General features: G+C 45.9%; 1 protein-coding gene across 3 annotated transcripts in view; it reads right to left on the bottom strand.

Moving 5' to 3' along the window:
* Positions 1-25,775, bottom strand: part of LOC138497518 (acyl-protein thioesterase 1) — a 1,189,877-nt gene that overhangs the window by 178,210 nt on the left and 985,892 nt on the right. For all 3 annotated transcript variants that reach the window (XM_069621050.1, XM_069621047.1, XM_069621048.1), the window contains one exon: positions 19,124-19,211. In XM_069621050.1, coding sequence (XP_069477151.1) covers positions 19,124-19,211 — 88 coding nt within the window. The remainder of the gene's footprint in view (positions 1-19,123; positions 19,212-25,775) is intronic.

The following is a 25,775-nucleotide window of genomic DNA, read 5'->3' as shown; positions in this document are numbered from 1 at the left end:
AAAGATAAGTAAAGTCAATGTCACTTTACTATTCTGGGGAACTTTAGTTCACCCAAGAAAAGGTATTTAAACCTTAAGAGAAATCAAATGGATTTCTCAGTGGCACTGCACCGAAGGTGTGTCACCATACAAAATGCAGATGCCTATGTATGAGTCTGACAAGCTTCAGGTGAAAACTGAAAATCCAAATCAGGTAAAAACACGAGAGGAGAAAAAAAAAAAAAAAAAAAGCCACACTCATTCCAGGGTTAAAATTAAAGCCCCAAGTCCAGCAAAAGAGCTGGGTGTCTCGAAGGCTGAATGGAATTAGCACAGAAATTAAAATTCTCCCTACCATAGACTCTACCTCTTCAACTTCCAGGATCAGACTTTTATGCAGGAAGCCAGCCAATCGAACAGCCTTGCAACATTCAAATCTGGGTCAATGGGGGGGCGGGGGGGAGAGTAGAGCTTTGGGGGGTAGGGGCAAATGTTCTGGTAATCCTTTTTCAGTTTGACTCCTCCCTCGCATCTTCTTTCCAAGAGTAATGCTGTTTGTTCCACTGTACTATTCCTGTTAGGATATAAATGTACGAGTGACCCCAATTGGGTCTTGCTTCCCCCGACTTGCCTTAGGTTATACTGATCCTTAAGTTGCGGATAGCTCCTTTTAAAAGTATATAGGTTTTACCTGCCAGGAATAGCTGTGTGCCATTCTTTAAGTGTTCTTTAGGTGTAGCCGACCTTGGTTTGCATGGTGCAATCCTCAATTAGTGTAAAAGGTTCTTACTGATCTTAGCCTGTGTTCCACAGAGGTGAAAAGTAAGTGTAATTGTATATTACACCATAAGGTCCAACTCCCCTAGAATCCTGAATCAGAGTTCGAGGTTTCTACTATTGCTGGAATACGTGTTCCACTATTAAAAATAGTATATTGTCCAGTTAGTTTACCAAGAGTTCTTACTGAGCGTCATAGTACAACTGCTATGTTGGGGAGAATTTTAATTTCTGTGACAATTCCCTTTAACCTTAGAAAACCCAAGCTCTTTTGCTGGACTTGGGGCTTTTAAATTTGTACTCCCGAGTGATTGGGACTATTTCCCCCCACTACCTCGTGTTTTTTCTGACTAGGATTTTGTGTTTCTTACTGTGGAGTTTGGTAAACTCCATAAGCATCTGCTTTTTGCAATGTGACACTGCACCTTTTGTGCAGTGCCACTGAGAAGTCCCTTGGACTTCTATTAATGTTCAACTGCCTTTTCCTGGGTGAACTACTGTTTCCCCAAGAATAGTAAGATGACCCGTCTTATTTACATTTTCATTTGTGGGTCCAGTACACCACCCTATGTGGAGTGCTGAGGGGTTATATAGTAACTCCTCATCCACTCCTCATGTAACATTCTGTAACACTAACTCACTTGAATGGTGGGTGGCAGTGGTTTCTTTTTTACCACCTTGTGCTATGTACCTGCAGGCTGATAGCTCAGCTGCAGTACAGGACCCAAGGGTGACCATTTTCCCAAAATGGCCACAGTCTTTTTTGCCATTTCTTTTTTTTCTGTGCTTTTACTCTGTTTGAATCGGGTTTGAGTCCTTTGTGCATTTTGCCTTTGGTGGGCTTCAGTCCAGGCTCTAGTGTGTCTAGAAAAGCAGGAAGTGAGGGAGGATCCGAAACTTCCCTGTCCTTTGTATATAGATGTGCCCGAGTGACACCAGTTCTGATTGGCCGGATGGCTGTCGTGGAGGACAGCCACCCTGCTAGGTGATTGACAATCTAGGGCTGTGAATGAATGGGAACTTGCTTAAAAAGGCAATGTATTTGGGACTAGAGGCAGAGTCGACCACTGGAGGACAACATCCGACGAAGATGTGAAGAGACGCCAGCAACACCCCCCTGGACCGCGAAGTGGCTGGTGAAGCCCTGCAGCTGTGCTGACCCAGTTTTCGTTTCGACTGGGAAGACCCGCATGGGACGACTTCCTCCCTTGGGCTAGTGGGACAAGCTGGACTAAAGACAAGCTTCATTTTGTTGCAACCCCCGACTTTGTGACTTTCCAAGGCTTCAGAATACCAATATCCGGGTTCCCCGGACCACCATGGAGTGCATTGTCTTCCCAAGTGTGAATCCAGCCAAAACTTTGTGGACATTCAGAGGACCCTACAGAAGCAGGACATCTTCATCCAGAGTCCAGGACCGAGGGATCAAGTAACTTCTAACTGGAGCGGTTTGTTCTTTAGTGCTGAGAGAAAAGGCACCAAAACCACAAAGAGCTGCTGAATCAAGGAGAATCCATTTCTGCAGAGTCCCTCTCTCGAATGCTGACGCAGGAGCCCGCCAGACGTCCTCCCTTTCGTCAGCACGACCATGGACCAGGAACAAGGGTCTGCTGCACTGCAACCAGAAGGCATCCAGCTGGAACAAATTCTTGAGTTCACTGGTACAGTGGGGCTTGGCATACATCAACCTTTTGCCATTTGTGGTGCTTTCTACCTTTGGCAGTGCTATTTTACCCTCTTTAGAGTTGACCTCAACTCACTCGCACTGGCCTTTCTGCTTGTGCTTCTTCAATGTGACTCCTCTTGAGTTTTTTTTTTTGATAACACGTTTTATTGGTTTTTAAAACAAATTAAACAGATAAACAATACACGCACACGGCTGGTGAGGGTCAATGACTGTCTCCCATCGATATACACATATATTGCAACTTGGGTCGAATTATCCCAACATGGGTACCACATTTCTTTCCCCTGTTTTGCAAGCATCGTGGGTATCGGGGGGGTGCTTTTGACATGTCAGTGTCCATATGTCCAACAGTAGCCCTCATTGGGCGTCTTCCCATTTCTGCCACACTTTTTGTGCTTTAGCCGGGCATCCTCTGGGCGAGTATACCCTGTGCTCCATCGCAACACAAACATCGACATCTGTCCTCCACTGTTCATAACTCTGTCTGATCCGATCCCCATTTTTGGGCAATATTCCTTTTCATAATTGCAGTAGTGGTGAACAAAAACAGTTTTTCATGTCTAGATAGATCAATTTCAGCGTCCATTCCCAACAGTAATAACTTAGGGTCTCTAGGAATCGTTTTGCCCATGACACTGGAGAGTTCCTCACAACATGCCTCCCAGAATAGTTGGATGCATGTGCACTCCCACAGGATGTGGAAGAAGGTACCTTCCTCTGTTTTGCATCGCAGGCAATTTGGATCGTTTATCCTTCCCCATTTGTATAGGGCAACCCTGGGGTAGTATACACTATGTAGTATCTTTAGCTGAATCAGTCTAAGCCTTGAGGATATGGCTGTCTCCCTAGGGAACATTAGTCCCATAACCCATTCCTCCGGCAGTATAGCACCCACGTCCGACTCCCATTTAGTCCGTAGTGATAGCAGATCTGGCGTGCCAAAGGAACTTATGGCACTATACAAAACTGATGTCACTTTGTGGGTGATTCGTTCCGGGAATAGGTTCCTTTCCATGGGGGTGTAGTGCAGCAGAGAGGTCACTTCGGGGAGGATGTCGTGCAGTGCGTGTTGGAGTGGAGTATAGTAATAGTGTTCGGTCTGGGGAAGTGCAAAGCGGAGTGCCAGCGTCTTCTCTCACAACATCACCCAATGTGAGCAATCCATGCTGAGACCAGTTCGGCCATCTGGGGAGCGTGTATACACCGGGGAGGTTTCTATTATTCCATAATGGCTGCGCTTGCGACAATTTGTCGCCCCAGCCCACGAATTTATGTGCATCTGTCCAGATTTGCGTTGTGTGCTCGCATGTTGGGAGTGTTTGTTCGGGCCCTTTTCTTATAGAGGTATTGCATGATGGGTTTCTCGGCAGTGTTGGCTTCTAGTGATCTATTATGTGGCGCAGCTGTGTCCCCGTGTAGTTGGTCATTCACTTTTGTCAATTGGCTGGCCCAGTAGTACGTCTGCATTCGGGGCAGCCCTATTCCGCCATCCCATACGGATCTTTGGAGCGTGGCGAGTGCTATGCGCGGGTGGCCATCATTCCATAACAATTTTCAGAGTGTTTGATCTATTTTCCTGAATATGTTTGGGGGGGGGGATATATAGTGGGGCGTTCTGCAATATATATAGGAGTCGGGGCAGGGACATCATTTTGAAAAGCGCTGCTCTACCTAATAGTGTCAGAGGAAGGGATGACCAGTGTCGGGTGTCCTCCACGAATCTCATCATTACTGGGTACAGGTTTCTGGGAACATAATCGTTCAGATTGTTATTATACCTAGGTATTTGAATTGTTCCCTTTCTACCTGGTAGGGGCATTGGGGTGGAATCGATTCATCCTCTTGCCTAAGTGGGAACAAAGTAGATTTAGCCCAGTTAACCCTTAGGCCGCTAAAAGAGCCATATTTCTGGAGTACGTTGGTCACTATAGGGCAGGATCTGACCGGATCATACTGGTATACCAGCAAATCATCTGCATATATGGACACTTTGTCCTCCCAGGCTTCCGACCATCGGAATCCCCTCCATGTTTCGTTGGTTCTTAACAGTATCGCGAGCGGTTCGATCGCCATCGCAAATATCATAGCGGACAGTGGACATCCTTATCTGGTCCCTTTACCAATTTCGAAGGGGTTTGATACGTGACCATTTACTTTTGTGACGGCTAGTGGAGATTTATACAATAATTTAACCCAACTCATGAATTGGGGCCCGAATCCCATTCTACGCATTATTTCCCAGACCGCCTCCGACCTGACCGAATCAAACGCCTTTTCAAAGTCCACCGCCAGCAGGGCTAGTGGGCCCTGGATGGTGGTCGCATTTTCCATCGCAGTGAATAGTCGATGTATGTTCATCTTTGCGGCATGAAACCACATTGATCGGGATGGATTAAGAAGGGTATGACTTGCTGGAGCCTGTTGGCTAGTGTTTTCGCTAGGATTTTGGTTTCGGTGTTAATGATGGAAATAGGTCTATACGAACTGCATCTATCTGGGGGCTTGTCTGTTTTGGGTATTACCACTATGGTGGCCTGTCTCAGGTCTTGTGGGAGGGACCCTTCGCTGCAAGAGGTTTCATACATTCTCAGTAAGTGTGGTGTAATTAGGTTTGTGCCTATTTTCTTCCACACCTCAACGGGAAAACCATTGGGTCCTGGGTTTTCCCGGCTTGGAGGTCCGCCATGGCTGCATAGAGTTCATCCTCCGTCATGTCATTTTCTAGCAGGGCTCTTTGATCGGGTGTCAAAGAGGGGAGGGTAATAAATGATATGGCCGTGGTTTCAATGGGGGAGGTTGGTGCTTTATAAAGTTCCTTATAGTAAGCTGCGAACCCTTCCGCTATGTCCCGGTCTGCCGTTATTAGTGTGCCCTCCAGTGTGCCCTCCTGTGAACTAATCGCTCTGACATGTCAGAGCCCCTCATCTCGCTTCTCTAGCCATGCCAGCATTCTGCCCGCTTTATCCCCGTTCTCGTATACTCTGGCACGCATCGCTGTGTGTGCCCATTTGGCATTGTCCAGGGCGACATTCTGTAGCTGTTTTTGTGCTAGCTGTAACTCACGGTGAGTTTCTGGGAGGCCCGGGGATAGGTGAGCCATCTCTGCCCCTTGCACTCGCGCTTCGGCTGCCCGGATTGATGCAATCTGTTTCCTCTTATGGGCTGCGATCCGGGAGATGAGTTCCCCCTTCAGTACTGGTTTATATGCCTCCCAGTGTTACAGGGCTGTCCACGGAGGTTGTATTCAATTCAAAGTACAATTCTGTGACGTTTGGGCATGTTCAACTAAATCGGGAAAGCCCAGATAATAGTTATTTATTCTCCAAGTGGGTGGGGGGACCGGTCTGTGGGTATTAAGCTCTAACAGGAGCTGGGAGTGATCTGATATGCCTCTGGGTAGAAGCTGCGCATCAATTGCTAGATGTAGTTCGGATGCCGGGAGAAAGAAATAATCAAGTCTTGACAGCGAGGCATGTGCTCCGGAGAGAAACGAGTATTCTCTTGTGCCGGGGTGTAGATGTCTCCATACATCCTTTAGACCCATCGCGTCAACAAATGTGGGCAACTTGGTATGCGTGGAGGGATTTCTCGAACAGATATGCGTGCGATCAAGCTCCAAATTCATGACTTCATTAAAGTCTCCCCCCACCACTACCAAGTTCGAGGGATCTGCCGCTATTATGGGCGTTATGTCATTAAGTAGTGCGGTAAGTAAGGTTGGTGGCGCGTATATGGCTAGCATGGATATGGACCGCTCCCAGAGAGTCCCGGTTACATGAACAAATCTTACCCCCCCCCCCCCCCCCGTGTCCTGTGTGACGGATAGCAGACTCAATGGTAGTCGGTTGTGTATTAGAATCAATACGCCCCGCATGAGTGTATCGCAATTCGATAATTGGTTCGCTTAAAGAGGTTGCAGTTCGTGCCTTCCAAGTGCGTTTCTGTTAAAAAAGCTACATCAGGCGCATATCGATTCAGGTATTGTAGTACAAGGCGCCTCTTAATACTGCTGCCCAGCCCATTCACATTGAAGGTCATAATCTTAATGGATTTGGTCTTACTTTCGTTGGTATATTCCGTCATGTTGGTTGGGAATTGGGGGTGCCGAGTAGTGCTGTATGTGTGCCGGGATGGTGACCTCTTTCTGCCCGGTGGGAGCCAGACCCTAAGAGTGCAACAATCCTAAAACAGTGAACTAAACAAGCGAATTCTGTCGCAAAACCAAACTCCCCTACCCCCCTCCCCATACTCTGCCCCAACTTGAAGTACATGTCGCCCGAACATTAGTCCGAGTTTGACTAGGGTCTACTCAGACTGAACAATTGATCAATACATTTGGTGTCTTTCGCCATCACAGCATTGCGAATGCTGCGTGGGACAGCTGAGTAACTATGTTCTTGCTTCTCGCGCTGTTTGACGCGTGTCTTATCACTTTTCTTAGGGGAGGCCTGTTTGAGCCACCATTTCGTTGTTTTGTGGGGAAATCTGACGGTGCGTTGCTAACGTGTATCTTGGTTTTGAGTTTCGTTGCAGTTGTCGGAGGTTATGTTGCTGTGTACATATGCTTATTTCCCTCAGTCGGCTTCTCTTGGTGGTCGTTCTTCTTGTTCATGTATTGGCTGTGCGTTCGGGAGTCTGTCAGGGCGTGGTCTGAACCGTTCACGTCCCCTTCTGGTTAGTGGGCCCCAGTCCCCCTCCAGGTTATTTTCTGCCCAGTTCCACGCTTCTTTTGGGTCATTAAAGTGCACAGTTATGCCGGTATGATAGATGTTCAGGTGTGCCGGGAACAGGAGGCCATATTTGATGTTTTGCACCCGTAATCTTTTCTTAAACTGGTCAAAGGATTGGCGTGCTCTTTGCACTTCTCTTGTGAAGTCCGGGAAAAGGTCAATTTTGGAACCGTTATAGGTCATGGAGCCTTTGGATCTTGCCATTTGTAGTACTGTGTCGCGGTCCCTGTAATTTAGGATTTTGGCAATCACTGTGCGGGGTGGAGCCCCAGGCGTTGGTCTGCCTGTTGGGACTCGATGGGCACGTTCAATAGAGAAGAGTTTTGAAAACTTCTTTGGGGCATATAGATCTATGAGCAGTTCAAGGAATAACTCCATGGAGGCGCCTTCACTTTTCTCGGGTAGCCCCAGAATTCGTATATTATTTCGCCTAGAGCGTCCCTCCCCCCTCCTCCACTCGTTCTTCTAGTGTTTTAACACGTTGCAGTACTCTGGTCATCTGTTGTCCTATGTTCCGGAGACCATCCTCCGTGTTAGATATGCAAGTTTCCGCCTCTCCCGTGCGAGATGAGAGTTTCTGCGAGTTTCTGCAAGTCATGGAGTAGGAGGGACACTTATGTACTGATGCCATCCATTTTAATCTCCATGGAGGTTCTGGAGTTGGCAATGGCATTCATAATGTCTTTAAGAGAGGGTTCAGGTTCATCATCTTCGGCAGATATGGTTTTCTCCTGCATATTGCTCCATTTTGCTTTGTGCCGTGCCTCTTCTGCCCTTGTCTTAACCATGCCCGCTTCTGTCCTCGGTCCTGCACTCGGTGGGGGGATTGCCCGCCACTTTCAAGGTATCCACTTGTTTATTACGTGTTATGATTAAGCGGGTCACAGGTTTGGGTTGTTTTTTTTTTTGCTTCTCTGGGTTATCGTTCAAGGAAGGAGAGGTTCACATCCGTGGTGCCGTCGGCACACGTCAACCAGAGTTATTGGAGGGGGCGATCTCTCCCACTCTTCTTCCGTGGGGTTACCCGCTTGCCTCCAGGGTTCCCTTTCCCCTATATGTTCCCCTTATGTTGCCTGCTTCAACTCTGGTATTGTTTCTGTATGACTGGGATAAGTTGGTAATCTTATGTTGCTTTATAGGATTCCCTCCGCGGTCTGTCACACTCCTTGTTGGGAGAGCGGGGGGTTCTTAATATCAGTGTTCCGCCTGACTTCTCTCCTTAGAGATGTGGGCCTCTGGGCATCTCCTTTGCTCGCTCTATGGGGATGGTGATCCTGCTTTCCTATCCTGCCACACTCGAGCGTTGCTTTGGTGTATTTGTGGCTCAACGATCGTCTTTCTCAAGCGAGGATGACGTCCCCTGGAAGGGTGTAGGTAGGGCCTAGCAGCAGTTCATTCTGTGTATCCGATCCTCTGTCCTTGCGCACATCGGGGTCGGGAGACACATTCCTGCAGGAGGGTTACTGGCGGGAGGTGTCACAGGAGTTTTGATGGTGGAGAGCGGGCAAGCAGGGAGAGACCTCCGGGTAGCCTGCTCTGTGTCGCCCCCTCCCGCCCACCCTTCTCCTTACCGCTTTGCCTGGATACTCGGATCTCAGTCTTCCGCACCACTGCCTGCTGCGTTGGATCGGCAGGCTCTCAACGCAGAGCGGAGCGCCCGCGGCCGTTCGGCACACCTGGGATCAGGGCTGGTGCCGGCTTGATTGCGGAGAGAGTCGCCGTTGGGGGAGGCGAAGACCGCTCCTCCGCAGTGGGGCTCGATCTTGTGAGCTTCAACAGTACTTTTTTCTGCCGAGGACCGCTCGCTCTATAGAAGTGTCTTTACACCTCCAGGCGGGGTCGCGGCTCCTCCGTTGGGTGCTCTCCACCTTTCGTGGGCTGCTACTCTCCGTGTTGGGGACGGTCAACGAGATATTCCGTGCTGCCGTCGGCCATCTTGTTCTTCACTTTTCGGCGGCAGCCGCGCTCCTACTTTTCCCGCTGCAAATATCTCCGCTTCTGTTCTCCGTTTTCAGTTCGGAGTTGCTGCAGTGCGTTGCGCTGTAATTCCGCCGCCTTTCAGTTATATTTGCCAGAGCGCATCGGGTCAGATTCCCCCAGGATTTACCAGGATATATTGGCGGCGCCAGGAGCTCAGCAGGCTCACGTCTTCATCGACTGCTTGCTGGCCACGCCCCCCCCGCCCCGACTCCTCTTGAGTTGCTGTGATTTTCTATTTGAACTCCTGACTATTTAAAAACATTTCCTAAGGAGAGTGCATCAGAATGTTAAACTGGCCCATTGACTTTTGGCTGTCCTGGCTCCCTAAAGTCCCCCCTTCTGAACCTATTGGCTTTGGCAGTGCTTGTTCCCTTACAGGTTTCAATTGTTGAACCCCATTATTGCTGGGATAAAAGACTACCTGCATCCCTCTGGAATCTTTTTGTAGAATACTAGTATGTGTTGATCTAACCATAAACTTTCCCTCTCTTAGGACTCAATACTGCAAAGGGGATACAAAATGAGTGTTATTCCTGACCTCAAATTACGTCACCCTATGTGCTGGAAAATGTATAACAAAAGAATTACTCAACTGCTTTATTCTTTTTTAATTGAATCCCAATTTTGGATTAATGTTACTATTAGTTGTTGCACCTGCACATTCCCCCTTTGCATCCTTGTTTTTCTGCTCAGTGTGCTGTTATAGTACCTGTAACTAACAATGCTTCTGTAATAAGTAACATTTATGAAGTAACTTTACTGTTTGGCTGCATCAGTTGTAACCCCTACTTCGCCTGTAATAGCGCCTCGATGCCTGCAGGCTGTGGTGCGCTTTACAAATGCAAAAACTATTCTTGGGAACAGTAGTTCACACAAGAAAAAGGTATTTAAACCTTATGAGAAATCTAAAGGATTTCTCTATGGCACTGCACTGAATGTGCTGTGTGTCACCCTACAAAAAGTAGATGTGTATGGAGTTTGTCAGACTCCAAAACAAAGGATACACAAAATCCGAATCAGGTCCAAACACGAGAGTGAGGAAAAAGATCTCCCACTCCAGGGTTAAAAATTAGAAAGTCCAGCAAAAGAGTTGGGGGTCTCTAAAGTTGAAGGGAATTAGCGCAGAAATGAGAATTCTCCCCAACAGATTCAAACTGTCTTCCTGTTATATGAAAGTATGTTCTAACTTTTCTATTTCCCGAACCCTTCCCTTCCTGAAACCCAGAGTCTAAAATGTACATTGCTGTTTATCATAAATGCAATACTATCCTTGTTATTGAAGTCACTTGAGGGTGTAGGAGAAATGTATCAGCATATCCAAAGAGTATTCATCAACTTTGACTGTGTAAAGCGATTCCAAAGTTTGCGGGACTGTTACAAACAATTGCCTAATTAAAGAATGCTCAACTAAAACGTGTGTAAATAAATATTTATAACTTCTGGTTACTTGTATTGACTGATTTCATATGTACAGCTCTACAGCTCATATTTACCCCTCTTGAGACAGGCCTGGCTGCTCAGTCACACTACCAACCTGTGTAGTGCAGACCTATACCAAAAGGTGGGTTAACCAATACCAAGCAGATAACTCTTGTGTAGTTTCACACGGTGACTGCACCAATTCTTACCCAACATCGTGTTATTACTTTGTATCACTTGTGGTAACTTATTTGTTTTGCCCCAGACTAATACTTAGAGGGATTTTGGTTACTCTAGGTGTGCTAAAAGGAAAAGGTTGTGGCGGCAGTGACTTTTTCCCACTTTTGGGGACTTTGTTTTTGCTTTACCGCGTTTGGCTACTAACTGTTATGTTATTTTGCATTTATATAGCGCCTTATGTACCATTGGTATCGTCTCAAGGCGCTGGTAGGTTGAACGCCCTCGGGAACCGAAGTTCAAGTCAGTAGAGAGAATAGAGAGTCAAAGGTGCGTGTGAGCACCGGATATGTGTGCAGCTGGTGTGGCATTCGTGTGCTAGTTGCTTCTTAGCGATAGGTGTGCTGGTTGAGAGATCAGGAGTATGTGTTCGTTCTGGCAAGTTTTATCCAGGCCGATTATGGCTGCGTTAGGCCTGAGGAGAACACCTAGGCTGGAGGGTGTGTAACCAGCAGCGTTTAGAGTGATGGGAAGTATGCGGCAGATGATGGTATGAGAGCAGCTATACCGAATGGTGTCATAGTATCGCTGTGTTCTAGTTCAGTGGTGGTGTAAGGAAGAGTAAGTGTGGAGATGTGATATGGGTTTATATTAGGTGTTTGAGATCGGGCCCACTCCAATAGTTCTATGTACTCTATTCGTTCTCCTGGGTCATCCGTTTCACCCGGCTCGTCGGTTTCACCCAGTTCATTCATTCCACTTACATACTACACTTGTTACAACCCCGTACTTCCATACTTCCTTTGTTCCAATTACATTTTTCATTTGATCGATCCACTTCATCCGTTCCATCTGCATACTTCAATCATTCTATTCAATATATTTGACCCATTTTGTCTACACACTTCACCCGTTTCATCTACACACATCGCCTGTTCATCAAGATCCATCCTTCGTTCCTGCCGCCCACTACCCATTGCTTCCCTTTCTATATCTGTTCCTTCCAACCACTTCAACCTTTCATCCACATACATCACCCGTTTGCTCAAACGCTCTACACCCGCTCCGTACCCAGCATCCAATCCTCGCTGCGCACCCCCGCCCACTCCAGCCACCCATCCACACTCCAGCCACCCATCCACACTACGCACCCATCCACACTACGCACCCATCCACACTACGCACCCATCCACACTACGCACCCATCCACACTACGCACCCATCCACACTACGCACCCATCCACACTACGCACCCATCCACACTACAACTGTGGCTACTGGTCAAACATTTCGCTTGTCCTTTTGCCATCTTGTTCTTTAACCTTCTTGGCCTTTAAGGATTTCTAGTGCAGAGGCTTTTGGCTGGCTACTGGAGGGCTGCGTGTGTTTGCTGGCAGGATGGGACGGTCGGATCCCCCCGATCCACAAACTGGTCTCAGTGTGTCTGAGTCCTATGCATGAGTGCTCCCACCAGTGAGAGCAAGCGCGTGATCGAGAGCGAGCGCGTGATCGAGAGAGCGAGCGCGTGTGCACTAGTGGGAGTGTCAGCACTTACCTGGCTTTTAGGATAAGTAGAGGACCCCTGCACCCATTTTTAAGCGATCCTGGAGAAAAAGGAAGGAGCCAAGAATCCTATCCAGCTGTGAGACCTTTTAAGAAACCTGAGACCCGAAGAGAAACCATTTCGTGTTTCGACCTGGAACTTGGGGGATCCTCAGCTGGTCCTACGAGATGGACCTCTGCGAAATGTCAGGTCCCAGCATTAAAGGGGACCCGAGATAGGAGGGAAAGTGAGACTGCAGCAGTTGAGTCTGTTGGGAAGAATTCTCATAAATGTGCTAATTCCCTTCTTCTTAGAGACCCCCAGCAACTTCGCTGGATTTTGAGGACTTGATTTTTTTTTACCTGGAAAGTGCGACCCTTTTTCCCCACTCATGTGTTTTGAAGTGCGTTTTACTCGTGTTTCTTTTGGTTATGGAGTCTAACCAACTCCATAGGCATCATCTTTTCATTTGCGTCACACAGCACACTTCGTGCGGTGGCACAGGGAAACCTTTTTTAGGCTTTCCCACAGTTTAAATACCTTCTCTGGGATAGTTTCCCAGAGTAAGTAATGTGAAATGGACTACTAGTCTTAAATTCCTAGACCCAGCACACCCTATCTTACAATAGAGTGCTGGAGGGGTTACTTAGTATCCTCTGTGTCTAGAAACTCAATTAGCAGTCAAATGCTACCCTTTACTCTCAGAATAGCTGGTGGCAGTGGTTTCACAACAAACCACCATGATTCTTCCCGACTGCGAGCACCGGTAGTGTTAAATCACAAGAGCCATGTTTTTCAAGATGGCGTCTGAGCCACCTCTGTAAAAACAGGTTTGGTCTCTTTGTTCCTTCGCCAAGAGTGAAGACCGCCTCTGGCGCCTGAGTGTCTGGGGTGGGCAGGAAGTGAGGGAGGTGAATAAAACTCCCTGTGCTTAGTCTCCTAGGAAACCCAAAAGCACTCTGTGGTGATTGGCTGACTGTCCAGCAAGGACAGCCACCGTGCTGGGTGAGTGACAGCTAGGCTGGAATGAATGGGAGAGAACTGAATAAAAGGAGTCTTGGTTTGGAAGGCAGAGTCGACCACTGGAACGAAATAACCGAAGACTAGCTTGAAGAGGACGGCTGCTGAAACTCCTGGACCGTTGGTTTGCCCGGTGAAGCCCTGCTGCAGGTCCGAATCGTCAAGTTCACCTCGACAGAGAAGCCCTGCAAGGACGACCAACTACTTCCAAGAACTTCTACAGCGTCTTTACCGTTTACTTACCAGAAACGCTTTATCCTATCCAAGACTTTAGCCCATTGACTTTGGCTTAGCCTATTGAATTGACTCTTCTAGTGAACTCAAAGTATATGCACTGTCAAAGAATAATTGTAACTTTTCGTGTTCTAATAATCTTTCCCTTTTACTCATCTTGAAAAGTATTCTGCAATAGTAATAAAGTATGTGTGTGATTATATTGCCATTTTATAAATGTTTTATAACTGACAGATACATAAATAGTAAGTATTTATCAAAGAAACCTTGAGTATAAGAGTTTGAACAATTGCGATTGTAGACCTCTTTGTAACATTACTGATCACATTCCCCTCTTGAGATAAGCCTGGCTGCTCAGCTCCGCTCCCAAAACTGTGTAGTACAGACTTCTACCAAAAGTTGGTTTGCTTACACCTGTAGTCCTAGTTGTGTGCAGTGGTCGCAAAGGGTACTGCATACAATTCTTTGCCTAACAAGAGTCCCTTTGTGTAGCCGTGCTGCGGTGACCACCGTCAGAAATCGTGTACCTGACCCGAGTCCTGTCCGAGAAGGGGTCCTGCATTGAGTTTTTGCAATTTACCATCAAGAGTCCTTGCAACAGTGAAAGACACCAACCCGAGATCAGCTTGAACCAGCTAACCCTTTGAATCGAGGACTGACTTTCGGTGGGAAAAGCAACCTCCGGCCCGGTCTTTCACCTGCTTTTTGTATGGCGACACAGCACCTTCGGTGCAGTGTCACTGAGAAATTCTTTTGATTTCGCTTAAGATTTAACTACATTTTCTTGGGTGAACTACAGTACCCAAGAATAGCAAAGTGAAAATGACTTTACTTACCGGTTTTCTTTGTAGGTCCAGCACACACCATCTTATGTGGAGTGCTGGGGGGTTACTTAGTAGCTACTTTATCCTACTTTCTCATGTAATTTGTTTTTTGTTACCCTCACTACTTTAAATGCCTGGTGGCAGTGGTTTACTTTTTCCTACTACTCTGTTTTTCTACCGCAGGCTGAACCCTAAGCTGCAGTACAGCATCCATGGGTGACCATTTTGTTAAAATGGCACCAGTCTTCTTTATTCACCATTTTCTGTTTGTGAGGTGGAGACAGGTTTGAGCCCTTTATTTGTTCCGCCTTTGTCGGGCTTCAGCCCTGTAACCCGCCCCTGGCTCCAGTGTGTCTGGAAGGGCAGGATGTGAGGGAGGGTCCCGAAACTCCCCTGTCCTTTGTCTCTAGGAATGCCTGAATGAAACCAGTCCCGATGGCCGGCTGGCTGTCTGTCCTGAAAGGGCAGATACCCTGCTGTGTGATTGACAGCCAAAGCTGAGTATGAATGGGAAAACTTGCTTAAAAAGGCAAGGGTTTTGGGAGTACAGGCAGAGTCGACCACTGGAAGAAAGATCCGACTAAGAAACTGAGAAGAGACGCCCGCTGCAACCTCCTGGACCTTCAATTGCCCGGTGAAGCCCTGCTGCTGTGCAGACCTCCTTTTTCACCTCGACAGAGAAGCCCTGCACAGAACGACTTCTCCCTTTGGGTTAGTGGGACCAACTATCCCTGAGACAAACTCCACTTCGGAGCAATTCCTGACTTGCTGTGCCTCTCTGTTGCTGCAGAAGCCCAATGGCAGGGGTCGAAGGTCCATTGGCGAGTACAACGTCTGCCGCAGAAGGAAAGGAAAGTCCAACCGGTGTCCATCGATCTGCATCAGTGCTGTTTACGAAGCACTGACCGTGAAGTGCTGCTGAAACAAAGAAAATCCGTAGCTGCAGACAACCATCCAGAGTACCGGCACAAGAGCCCTCCAGACGTCCTCCCTCTTGCCCCCACAACTGAGGGTCAGGAACCAGGGTTTGCTTGGCTGTAACAAGATGGAATCCAGCTGGACCCCCTTTCTTCTAATCAAAAGGTACTTTTTTTGGGCTTGGGTGTACTTACCTTCTCACCTTAAGTTATGCCGTCTCACTTGAGGCTTGCACCTACTTACCTTCTGAGTGGATTTCAACTCCCTGTGCATAGGCCTAACAGCTTGTGTTCCTATACGTGTTTTTCAGAACTCTCTAACTTTGTGTAAGGCTTTTATCCAAGAAGTGCATCAGAACTATAGACTGGTTGGCATGGCTCCCTAAACGCACTCTTTTAAATCCATTTGATATTGCTTGTCCCTCATAGGTTGTGAAACACTGTTACGCTGGGAAATGCTCATCTAGACTTCATTGGAGGATTCAGTTATCCTCACCTTGTCTGAGAAATTGTTCTAACCCTTTTACTTCCCTTAACCCTTCCTTTCTGCAACTCAGAGTTTACCAAAGTATTGGTGCGATATATAAATGCAAATACTATCCTTGTGATTGTAGTCACCTCAAGGTGTAGGAGACGTGTATGAAGCATATCCAACGATTTTCCACTAGCTTCACCAATTCTGAAGTAATTTCAATGTTTACTTGAATTGTTACAATCAATTGCCTTTTTAAAGAATGCTTATTTAAAAAAGATTTTACATACATAAATAGTATAAGTGTTACTTGGCTACTTGTATTGACAGATTTCATCTGTACAGCTCACGTTTACGCCTCGAGATAGGCCTGGCTGCTCAGTCCCGCAACAAACTTGTGTAGTACAGAGCTACACAAAAAGGTGGGTTACCTAATACCAGGCAGATAAGTCTTGTGTAGTCTCACAGTGTGACTGCACCAATTCTTACCTAATACTCCAACCATAAGAATCCTTCACTAGAACCCAGAGACTCTACCTGCATTTTTTCCTGCTTCAAAGATTCTGTGGAACTTTTACCTGAACTATTGGGAAAAAGGCCCCAGACAACTTAGAGCTGGACAAATTAAGCTAGGAATCATTCTCTGTGGACCTGGAGTGCATAATACTAATCTGACCTTTCCTTTGCAGGAGTTTTGCAATATGTATTATGCCCTATAAGTGAATGTATATGTATCTATGTTTATTAATGTGTGATAACTACTTGCCAGTAGTCATTTTTTCATAGTGTGTTTTAGCCAATAAATAATTACTATTTGTATACATAATGTCTAAGTGTAATCTGTGATTCCCATTATGAGACCTCATTATGGACCCCTTACAAGCTCACCACCTCTGAAGAACTTCGCATAGACTGCCTGTCAACTGCTACTCAAACTGGTTTGGCTACAGCTCCCCAGAGTTGTTCCCGTCACAATATAGGTTGGCCTTCTATACATCTGTCCACCAGACCAGAGTAAAGAAAATCAGTCCTAACAGGGGGTAAAGATATAACTCGCCTTACACCAAAGAGTCTCTCCAGTGTGACTAGAGTGCGTTACGCGTTTGTGTGTCCACCCATACCTCTGGCCCAGGCTTTACAGCTTGTGTTTTAGGTATCCTTTGCAGGGTCCCTATAACTCCAGCTATCTTGCTAAACATTTTTATTTAAGTGAGGAACTTTGCCTTTTCAGCTGCTACATAAGACTTTTGTTCCACTCCTACACTGACTTTTGGATAGTTAGGGATTGGATTTACGAAGCATTCGAAGTCTTGAAAAGTGTTATATTAAAATACATTGTTAAGTGTGAATAACCCTCCTTTTCCTTCCCACAGGCTTGGTCTGCTGGGACCTTATAATCTGAATGCCATTACCGTTTACTGTAATCTATGTGAGCGGCAGCACTACTAGTAATACGGTACAACTGTGATTAGTGTAATTCTCTGTAACAATTGTAACTGCGAGCAACTACAATTGAAGCAGTCACCTTTGAAAAGTATTGTGAATAATTCGTGTTTATTGGTTAGTCTAGAAGAGTATTTATGTACCTGGTGTATATAAAATAAACATTTTAATATAACTGTTTCTTTGGACTATTGTATTGACTGGTTTCAGTGTACTTGCCTACAGCTCCGATCCTCCTCTAAGAAAAGCCTAGCTGCTCTGCCATTCTAACAAATCCTTTGGGTAGAACAGGCGTATACTAAGAGTTGGGGACCTATATACGAAGATAGTTTTATAGAGTTTTACCTCAAGTGGACTTTAGGAAAACTCCCCTAACAGGATAGACCAAATCATGCATGCATAGAAAACAGTGTGGTGTGTGAACAGTCCAAGTACACTGCGAGAGGTGTGGTGCTATCAATCCCAAACATGTCAATGAGCTATCAAAGCTCAAAGAGAAACACGTGGAGTATGGTGCACTGGCAGTCCAAGTAAAATAGGTGTTGTGCCACTACCATAAGCAGAGACATCCCGAGAGAACCACACATCCTATGTATGGGGCACCATTAGGGAGATTGTTCCACAGCCCTCTGGTTAAATTGACTGATGCTTTGTAAGTGAACCTACTGTGCATGTAAGTGAATGTAAATATTTGCGATACATAGTTGTGTGAATACTACCTGCTAGTTGTATTTCTTAGTGTGATCCTTAGAGGTTGAATAACTATTTATGCACCATTTTAGCTGAAATGTGTTTTGCCCTGTGTGAACTCTTGAGGCCCTAGGACACTCACTCTCACTCCTGTGTCCAAGCCTTGACTGCTCTTCCACTTAACTTGGATTGGGTTTTGGCTAACCTTTCAGGTTCCCGGTTCACCATAACTTGGGTGCCCCCCCTCACTAAATCTTCGCCGTATAGTTAGTTTTAGAAATCCATCTCATCACTCACCACACTCCAACCCCTGCGCGTGTATGTGCGCACACACACAAAAACTACCCTGTGCGTACATCATGTACAAGCACACAGATTCATGCAAAACTCACACAGACTTATTTAAACTTTTCTCCTTAGCCGAAGTTGCAGCAGGAAACGGGAGGCAAGATGATCAGCAAAGCTATGGAATTGCTCCGTCTATAGGAATCAATGGTACGTGCAATTTTACCATTAAACCCTTTGGGAAAAAAGGTTTCCCACGTCTGTGGGATGCAAAGACGACAATGGTGCCCAACAATGACATTAATACTTAAAAGATCATTCCAGAGCAGATCACTGGCGAACCTGCAGCCCCATTACAGAACATTTCTGGCAGCATAAACGCATTTTGGTCCAGCCCAATTGCATTAGCAAGAGTGCAAAACCATTTGCACTAGCACAAATGCAATTTTGCATGCACAAATTTGCCCACTTTAAAATGATCCCTTTTAAAATCTAATTGCGCCAAGTGTCTTGTGAAACAGTACTTTTGTAAAATGCTCTCCTGCTGGTCTCCTTCCTGCTAATATGGGGGTGGGGGTGGGGGGGGGTGGGAGTACGGGGTCCAGACTTGTGATGCCTCCTTCTGCCTCTACTTTCTGACTCAGTGTCCACATTTGCAAAACTGTCCTCAGCTGCTTCCATAATCGGTGGTAATAAAGGGGGCATCCGGGTATCGCCCCTTTCATCTTCCATCCTCTTCCCTGCTCTAGCTGCCTTACCGTTCTGTGTAAGACCTGAAAGGGCATTTTGTACACAACATGGAAACAGCTTTGCCATCCATTTGCACATGCAAAGGCTTCATTTGTGATTAGGCAAATGTACGGTAATCTGGCCTCAGAACAGCATCATTCCTTTTTTAAAACCACCTTTAGCCAGTCTTAAGTAGCAGTGATTTCAATCAACAAACCTTTCCTCTTTTGGTTCTGGACTGCTTTGTGGTGGTGAAGACTGCTCCTTCTTTTTCTCTTCTGGTTCCCTCTCAGCTGCAGGGCCATCTGAAAAGCAAAGCCCAACAGAACATGTTCAACTACTTTCTTTGGCCTTGCAATGTAAAACTACAGTTGGGCACTTGCAGAGGTCATGGCAATGACAGTCACGTTTCATTAAATTAATAAACATATATAGTAAGCAACTGTTCTGTACCATGACTCAGCAGGGAGGTCTCCACAAAGACGCAAGATACACTAGGTTTTAGTAAAAAGGTTATTCAGTGCATAAGCACAAAAGATGGGCTGAATCAAATCTAAATAAAGAGGTTAGAAGGGCAGTTTGGGGGAAATCAAATGACTTTCTCAAACAGTGTGAATTTCTCAAGTCTCCCTCGCCCCCTCCCACAGTGTCATTCACAGTCCTTCCCTTTTCTTTGATTTCCTCCTCTCGGATCAAGATGTAAGAATTGATGTGTTAACACAGACTACACAAAACTTATCTGCTTGGTATTAGGTAACCCACCGTTGGGTATAGGCCTGTACTTCACAAGTTGGTAGTGTGACTGAGCAGCCAGGCTCATCTCAAGAGGGGTAAATATGAGCTGTAGCACTGAAATTCGCAAATACAAGTATCCAAGTAACACTTTCACTCAAGGATTGAGTTATAAATAATTATTTAACATCAATTTTTAAATAAGCGTTCTTTAAAAAGGGCAAGATATGTAACAATCAAAGACACTTTAAAATACTTTTCCAGAATCAGCAGAAGTTTAGTGGATACTCATTAGAGATGCTTTTTACAAACCTGCGAGTATACTTAAACCTTCAAGTCCAGACAAGCCTTTCCCAGTAATAACAGTCTAAAAAAAAAAGTTACCACCTATGAGGGACAGAAATATCAAAGTCAATGGACTAGAAGAGTCTGCAGGGAGCTGTGTTTGGCAAAGTATGTATGCAGTACCCTCTGGATCACTACCCACAACTAGGACTACAGGTGGGGTAAGCAAAACCACCCTTTGGTATAAGTCTGTACCACACAATTTTTGGTAGCGAGCTGAGCAGCCAGGCTTATCTCAAGAGGAAATGTGAGCTTGTAAGGATGTTATGCGAAGGTCCACAATAGCAAGTATTCAGGTAGACCCTTATACTCAAGGTTTCTTGGTAAAACAATTAATAATTTATTACACAATCATTTAGAGAGCATTCACTAAAGGAGGCAACCAATATCACAAAAATTATACTACAATGCTGATTACTAAGCAGTTGAGCTCCCTTGAAGTCAGAGCAAAATAGCATTGAAGGAAGAGCAAAAAGGCATAAGTTGATAAAACGAATATCACAGTTACTTTAAAACAGTGCAAATAGTTTGAGTTCACCAGAGGAATTGATTCAATGCAATAGATAGGCCAAAGTCAATGGGCTAGTGTCTTGTATAAGTAAAAACGGTTCTGGTATTTAAAACAGAAGAGTCTTTGCCGCAGTTCTTAGAAGTAGTTCACGGAAGAAAGGTGTGTATGTCAGGTCACAAGCGGACTAGTTTAGTTCATATAAAGCGCTCCGAGCCCTTAGGCAGCTAGGCCCGCAAGTTGCCAAAGTTCCACAAACCTTTGCAGTGAGAGGTAAGTTCTCTCGGTCGTGTTTTCACAGTACCTTATATTGAATAAAAAAGATGCCGCTGAAGACTTCTGTTCCTGGCAATTCCTGCAGATCTCACTGTTCCTGAGCCTCAGTCATGGGGACAAGAGGTAGGAGGTCGGGGGACTCTGGACTGCACGGGGACGGATAAAGCTGGCAAATTGGCAAATCTTAGATTCTGGTTGCTGTTCTTCAAGCACACAAGCTGGTGTCCTTCTCCCTGGTTAATCCTAACAATGTCCAAGAATGGTATCCAGGTGGCTTACAAGTTGATTGGTCCCACCAACTCAAAGGAAGAAGTCGTCCTTGAAGGGGCTCTTCTGTCGAGGTGAACTTGGCGATTCGGACCTGCAGCAGGGCGCCACTGGGCAAACCAACGGTCCAGTAGTTGAAGCAGCCGTCCTCTTCCAGCTCGTCTTCGGTTCCTTCGTTCAAGTGGTAGAGTGCCTTTCAGTCCAAGAGACGCACCTTTTAAACAGTTTTCTGCCATTCATTCCAGCCTAGCTGCCACTCACCCAGCAGGGTGGCTGTCTTTGCCGGACAGTCAGCCAGCCAATCACAACAGCGTGCATTTGGGTCTCCTAGGAGACTAAGCACAGGGAGTTTCGGGCACTTGCTCACTTCCTGCCCACCCCAGACACTGGGCGGTCTTCAGTCCTGAAGCCCGCCAAAGGCGTAGGAACAAAGGGACCAAACCGAGTTTGGCGCGCAGAGACAAACTCTAAGGAACTTTCCAAAAGGAAATGGCAAAAAAAAGACCGGGACCTGTTTAAAGAAAGGAGGCTCAGATTCCATCTTGAAAAGCATGGCTCCCGTGATTTTTAGCTACCCGTTTTTGCGGTTGGGAAAAATGATGCTAGTTTGTTGTAACGCCACTGCCATCAGCCATTTCGATAGGAAAGGGTAGCATTTGACAGCTACATGAGTTGCTAGACATAGGGGAATACTAGGTAGCCCCTGCAGCACTCAGGAATTTAAAAAGACTGGCAAAGTCAATTTAACTTTACATTCTCTGGGAATCAGTAGTTTATCCCAGAGAAGGTATTCGGACAAACTAGAAAGGCTTCACTGTGTCACTGCACTGAGGGTGCTGTATAACGCACATGAAAAGATTATGCCTATGGAGTGGTCTTAAAACACCAGAATCAAAGAACACAAGGGTAAAACCCACATTAAACTACACGAGAGAGTGGGGAAAAAAGGCTCACTCTCCAGGCAATAAAAAAAAAACAAGACCTCCAAAATCCAGCAAGGTTGCTGGGGGTCTCCAAGGTGAAGGAATTAGCACATATGTGAATTCTCCCTAACAAGCCAGGCCAACCAAAATCAAATTGGAGCAGTCTATGGAGAAGTCACTTTTTAGAGGATTAAAGTCTTGCACAAAGTTAGATCGTTTTGTAGAAATCACTTGTAGGGTCACAAGCTATTACAGTCGTGAAAAGTAGAGTTGGAATCCACTCTAAGGTAAGCCAAAGCAAGTCTCAACTGAGAAAAGCAAATCAAAGACACACAAGTAAGTACCCCAAGTCTAAACAATACCTCAGGTTTGAAGAAGAGTGGTCAAGCTGGATTCCGTCCAGTTGCAGCGATGCAGATCCTGGGTTCCTGAGCCTCAGTGGGGACAAGAGGGAGGACGTCTGGAGGACTCCTGCGTCAGCAATTTGGAGGTTGTCAGCAGCTATGGGCTCTTTTCGGATCAGCAGCACTTTGCTGTTTCAGCGCGTGGTAAACAGCACCACAGCCGATCTCGGTTGGGCTTCCTTCACTCCTCGAGTCCTGCACTCTGGTGAGGGGACTCTAGCTCTGGTGGTCCTGCTTCTGGAGGGTCCTTCGGAGACTCCTGGAGCTTCTTGACGGATTGCAGAAGTTGCACTCTACTATGGATTTCTCGACCCATGGCACTCGTTTATTGCAGCAGCAAATAATTACAGCCAAGGTCGGCCAGTGGAGTTCGTCTCGGGGTTAGTTGGTCCCACTAAACCAAGGGACAAAGTTGGCCCTTCTGGAGCTTCTCTTGTCGATCAGAAAAAAGGAGTTTCAGCACAGCAGCAGGACTTCACCGGTCCAGGAGGATGCAGCAAGCTTTGTTCACCGTTTCTCCCAGTGGTCGACTGACTAGTCCCAAAACCGTCGCCTTTTAAGCAGGTTTCTCCCATTCATGCACAGTCTAGGCTGTCACTTAAACAGCAGGGTGGCTGTCCTGTAAGCAAGACAAAGGGTGAGGAGCAAGACAGTGTTCCAGCTAGTGAAAGATACCATACAGAAAGTGCTCGATTTATGGCCGTTAATGGACAGGGAGGTGGAGTTTAATGTCTCCGTACAGGATACATATGCCAAATGGAGTTTGTGACAAAAACAGGACAGGAAGCGGGTGCCTTTAGGGATTTGGAGTCAGAAGTTGCCAGATATACTCCATTTGAGAAACAACAGTTAGCATGTTCTTGGGCACTCAAGGATACGGAACAAATGACAGTAGGTCATGATGTATTGATCCAACCAGAAATACCGATCATGCAGTGGGTACTAAACTCCTCTAAGACACATCTGATAGGGCATGCACAAGAGGCCAGTATCATTAAATGGAAATAGTACATTCAAGATCGTGCCAAGGCAGGAAAGGGTGGAGTTGCATAATTACACAAGCAAGTGGCGGGGGTTCAGTTTGTAGATCTGGAGCCCGAGGAGGGGATGAAAATCGGTGAATCTCCAGTTAAATGGGGAATTCCCTATGGGGAATTAACAAGAGAGCAAGTTTGTTTGTTTTGTCTATTTATTCATAATGCGCTCCAGACCCAAAGGTTACCGGGCTCAGCAAAAAAGTATATGCGAAGCTGTCAACCTGTGTTCTCTGTAAACTATGAAATAACTACACAGACTGAAATTAGATTAGGTGGTTACATAACCAACATTTTATTAACTTTTGTTTTCTTTGTTTATAGGTAAAAGGATACATCTTTAATTCTCTCGGCAGCTTGGTCTGGACATGACTTCAGGCAATACGGATGGATGCCTCAGGTAAGTCTCTCAGAGCTACTTTTCAAGTTCTTAAAGTTTTCCTTATAGTCTTTGTTGGCACAATAACTCCTTAATCTTCTCCAACTCGTTATTTTCTTTCACTCATGTCATCATCTCTGTATTGTCTTTTACCTTTGTTTCTTCCTATTATCCCACTCTTGGGCTTTAATTCCTCAGACAAACAAGTCTTTAAAATGTTGTTTAATACCTTCTTTAATATTATAAGTTCTCTTTTGTTCTCGTCACAAGCACTTTACCTTGGCCAGACTCACTCTTATGCCCTTTTGGCCACTGGCCCAGCTCTTCACATACCTTTGTCTGGGCTCTTTTATTGTTCACAGGTTCGTTCGCTCACTTTCTTTTGCAGTGGTCTTTTCTAGGCTGTAAATATCCCCTTTTTTTTAATACTGCTGATCGAGCATAGACACAGCCTGTTCGGCGATCTCCGCCCTTCAGCGTAGCTCTGACTCTTACCTCTGATCAGCTGCTTACTGTGGAACGGCTTCGTCGAGTGAACTCCGCCCCTCACATCAACTGCCCGCTTCAGTCGGCAACCTCGAAGAAACTCTGGCACGCCTCTCAGCGGGTTTTCTTCAGCTCGGCGATTCCGAGTAAACTCCGCCCCTCACCTTTTCCATCGTTGCGGTCCTCCGATCGATCGCCTCGGAAGCCGTTTGGACGACCTCTGGACAGCAGTGGGGGTCTGCCCTCCGCTTCTCCCTCTTCCAACGGTCACTTCGGACCCCTGTTCTCCCTACTGTGACGACGACTCGTCACTCCGCTGCAGATCACTGTCTCGAACTCAAAACATACAGCGTTCCCGACGAACGCTTTAACTTCAGGAACATAACTTAATAAAAGCGCAACGGCGCAACTCCTCTCCGCTCCTTCTATATCTGCATATATAAATTTCTCCTCACGATCAGCTTCAGTAGGAGCTTTTAGTAAGCCCATCCGTAACTGTCCTCCTCAATCTCTCCACCTCCCGTGTCCTAGCAATGGCAGTAACAACAAAGAAAAGTTAACACTTGAATCCCTGCCAATGATTGGCCATTAACGCTGTCCATCATTCCCCTTAGCAGGTAGATATAATTAACCCTTTGTGGTACTGCTGACTTGGTATTGACAGAGCCAAAGCCTGATTGTGTATTCCCTGAGTGTTTTAAAACGGATTTGTCACAGAAGCTTACAATGTTACATGAATAAACTGTACAATAAATAAAATGTACAGTATTGAATAAAATGTACATTACATAAATGTATAGTTACAAACTTACAGTGTGTTAAGTAGTTAGCATGTACACTGAGAAATATGCAGCGGTATACATACAATGTTAAAACAGTTAGAGACTATCAGCTACCTTCATTATACCTATATGTGAAATTGAGAGGTTAGGCGTACAGTGGAGTGGAATCATATACAGTGTCTAGGCATTGTTAGCATTAATGTGTTTAATGAAGTTCCTTCTGAGGTGTGAGAGGTTGGTCTGCTCTTAGGTTAGGTGGCAAAGCGTTCCACAGGTTGGCAGCTCTCACAGGGAAGCTGGTACCACCAATTTGGGCACGTCTGAATCTGGGTACTACCAGGCAGTTGGAATTAGCAATTCTTGTAGGTCTATTGGACGTTTTTCTTTTTATTTTGTCCGTCATGTAACTGGGGGTAGCATTGTTGAGAGCCTTATGAGTTAAGGAGATAATTTTTAGATGGATTTTATTGTCGGTAGAGAGCCATTTGTGTTGTCGCCTAATAGAGGAGATATGCTCCCTTTTCTTTATGCCGAGTGCAGCTCTAAGTATTATTTTGTAATGTTTGGAGTCTTTGGTTAGTGGCTTTGTTGGCACCACTATAGAGGGCATTGCAGTAATCGAGTCGGGAAAGTATTAGGGCTCTCGCCAGGATTGGACAACTGTTATTGGATAAGAAGGGCTTACCTGCTCTTATCAGTTTGCAGGTGTAGGCTGTGGTAGAGGCAAGGGAGA

This window comes from Ambystoma mexicanum, chromosome 5q, assembly GCF_040938575.1.
Source record: "Ambystoma mexicanum isolate Mex_15411 chromosome 5q, UKY_AmexF1_1, whole genome shotgun sequence".
Lineage (NCBI taxonomy): Eukaryota > Metazoa > Chordata > Amphibia > Caudata > Ambystomatidae > Ambystoma > Ambystoma mexicanum.
Note: the sequence above shows the minus strand (reverse complement) of the source record. Positions and strands in the feature narration are given on the sequence as shown.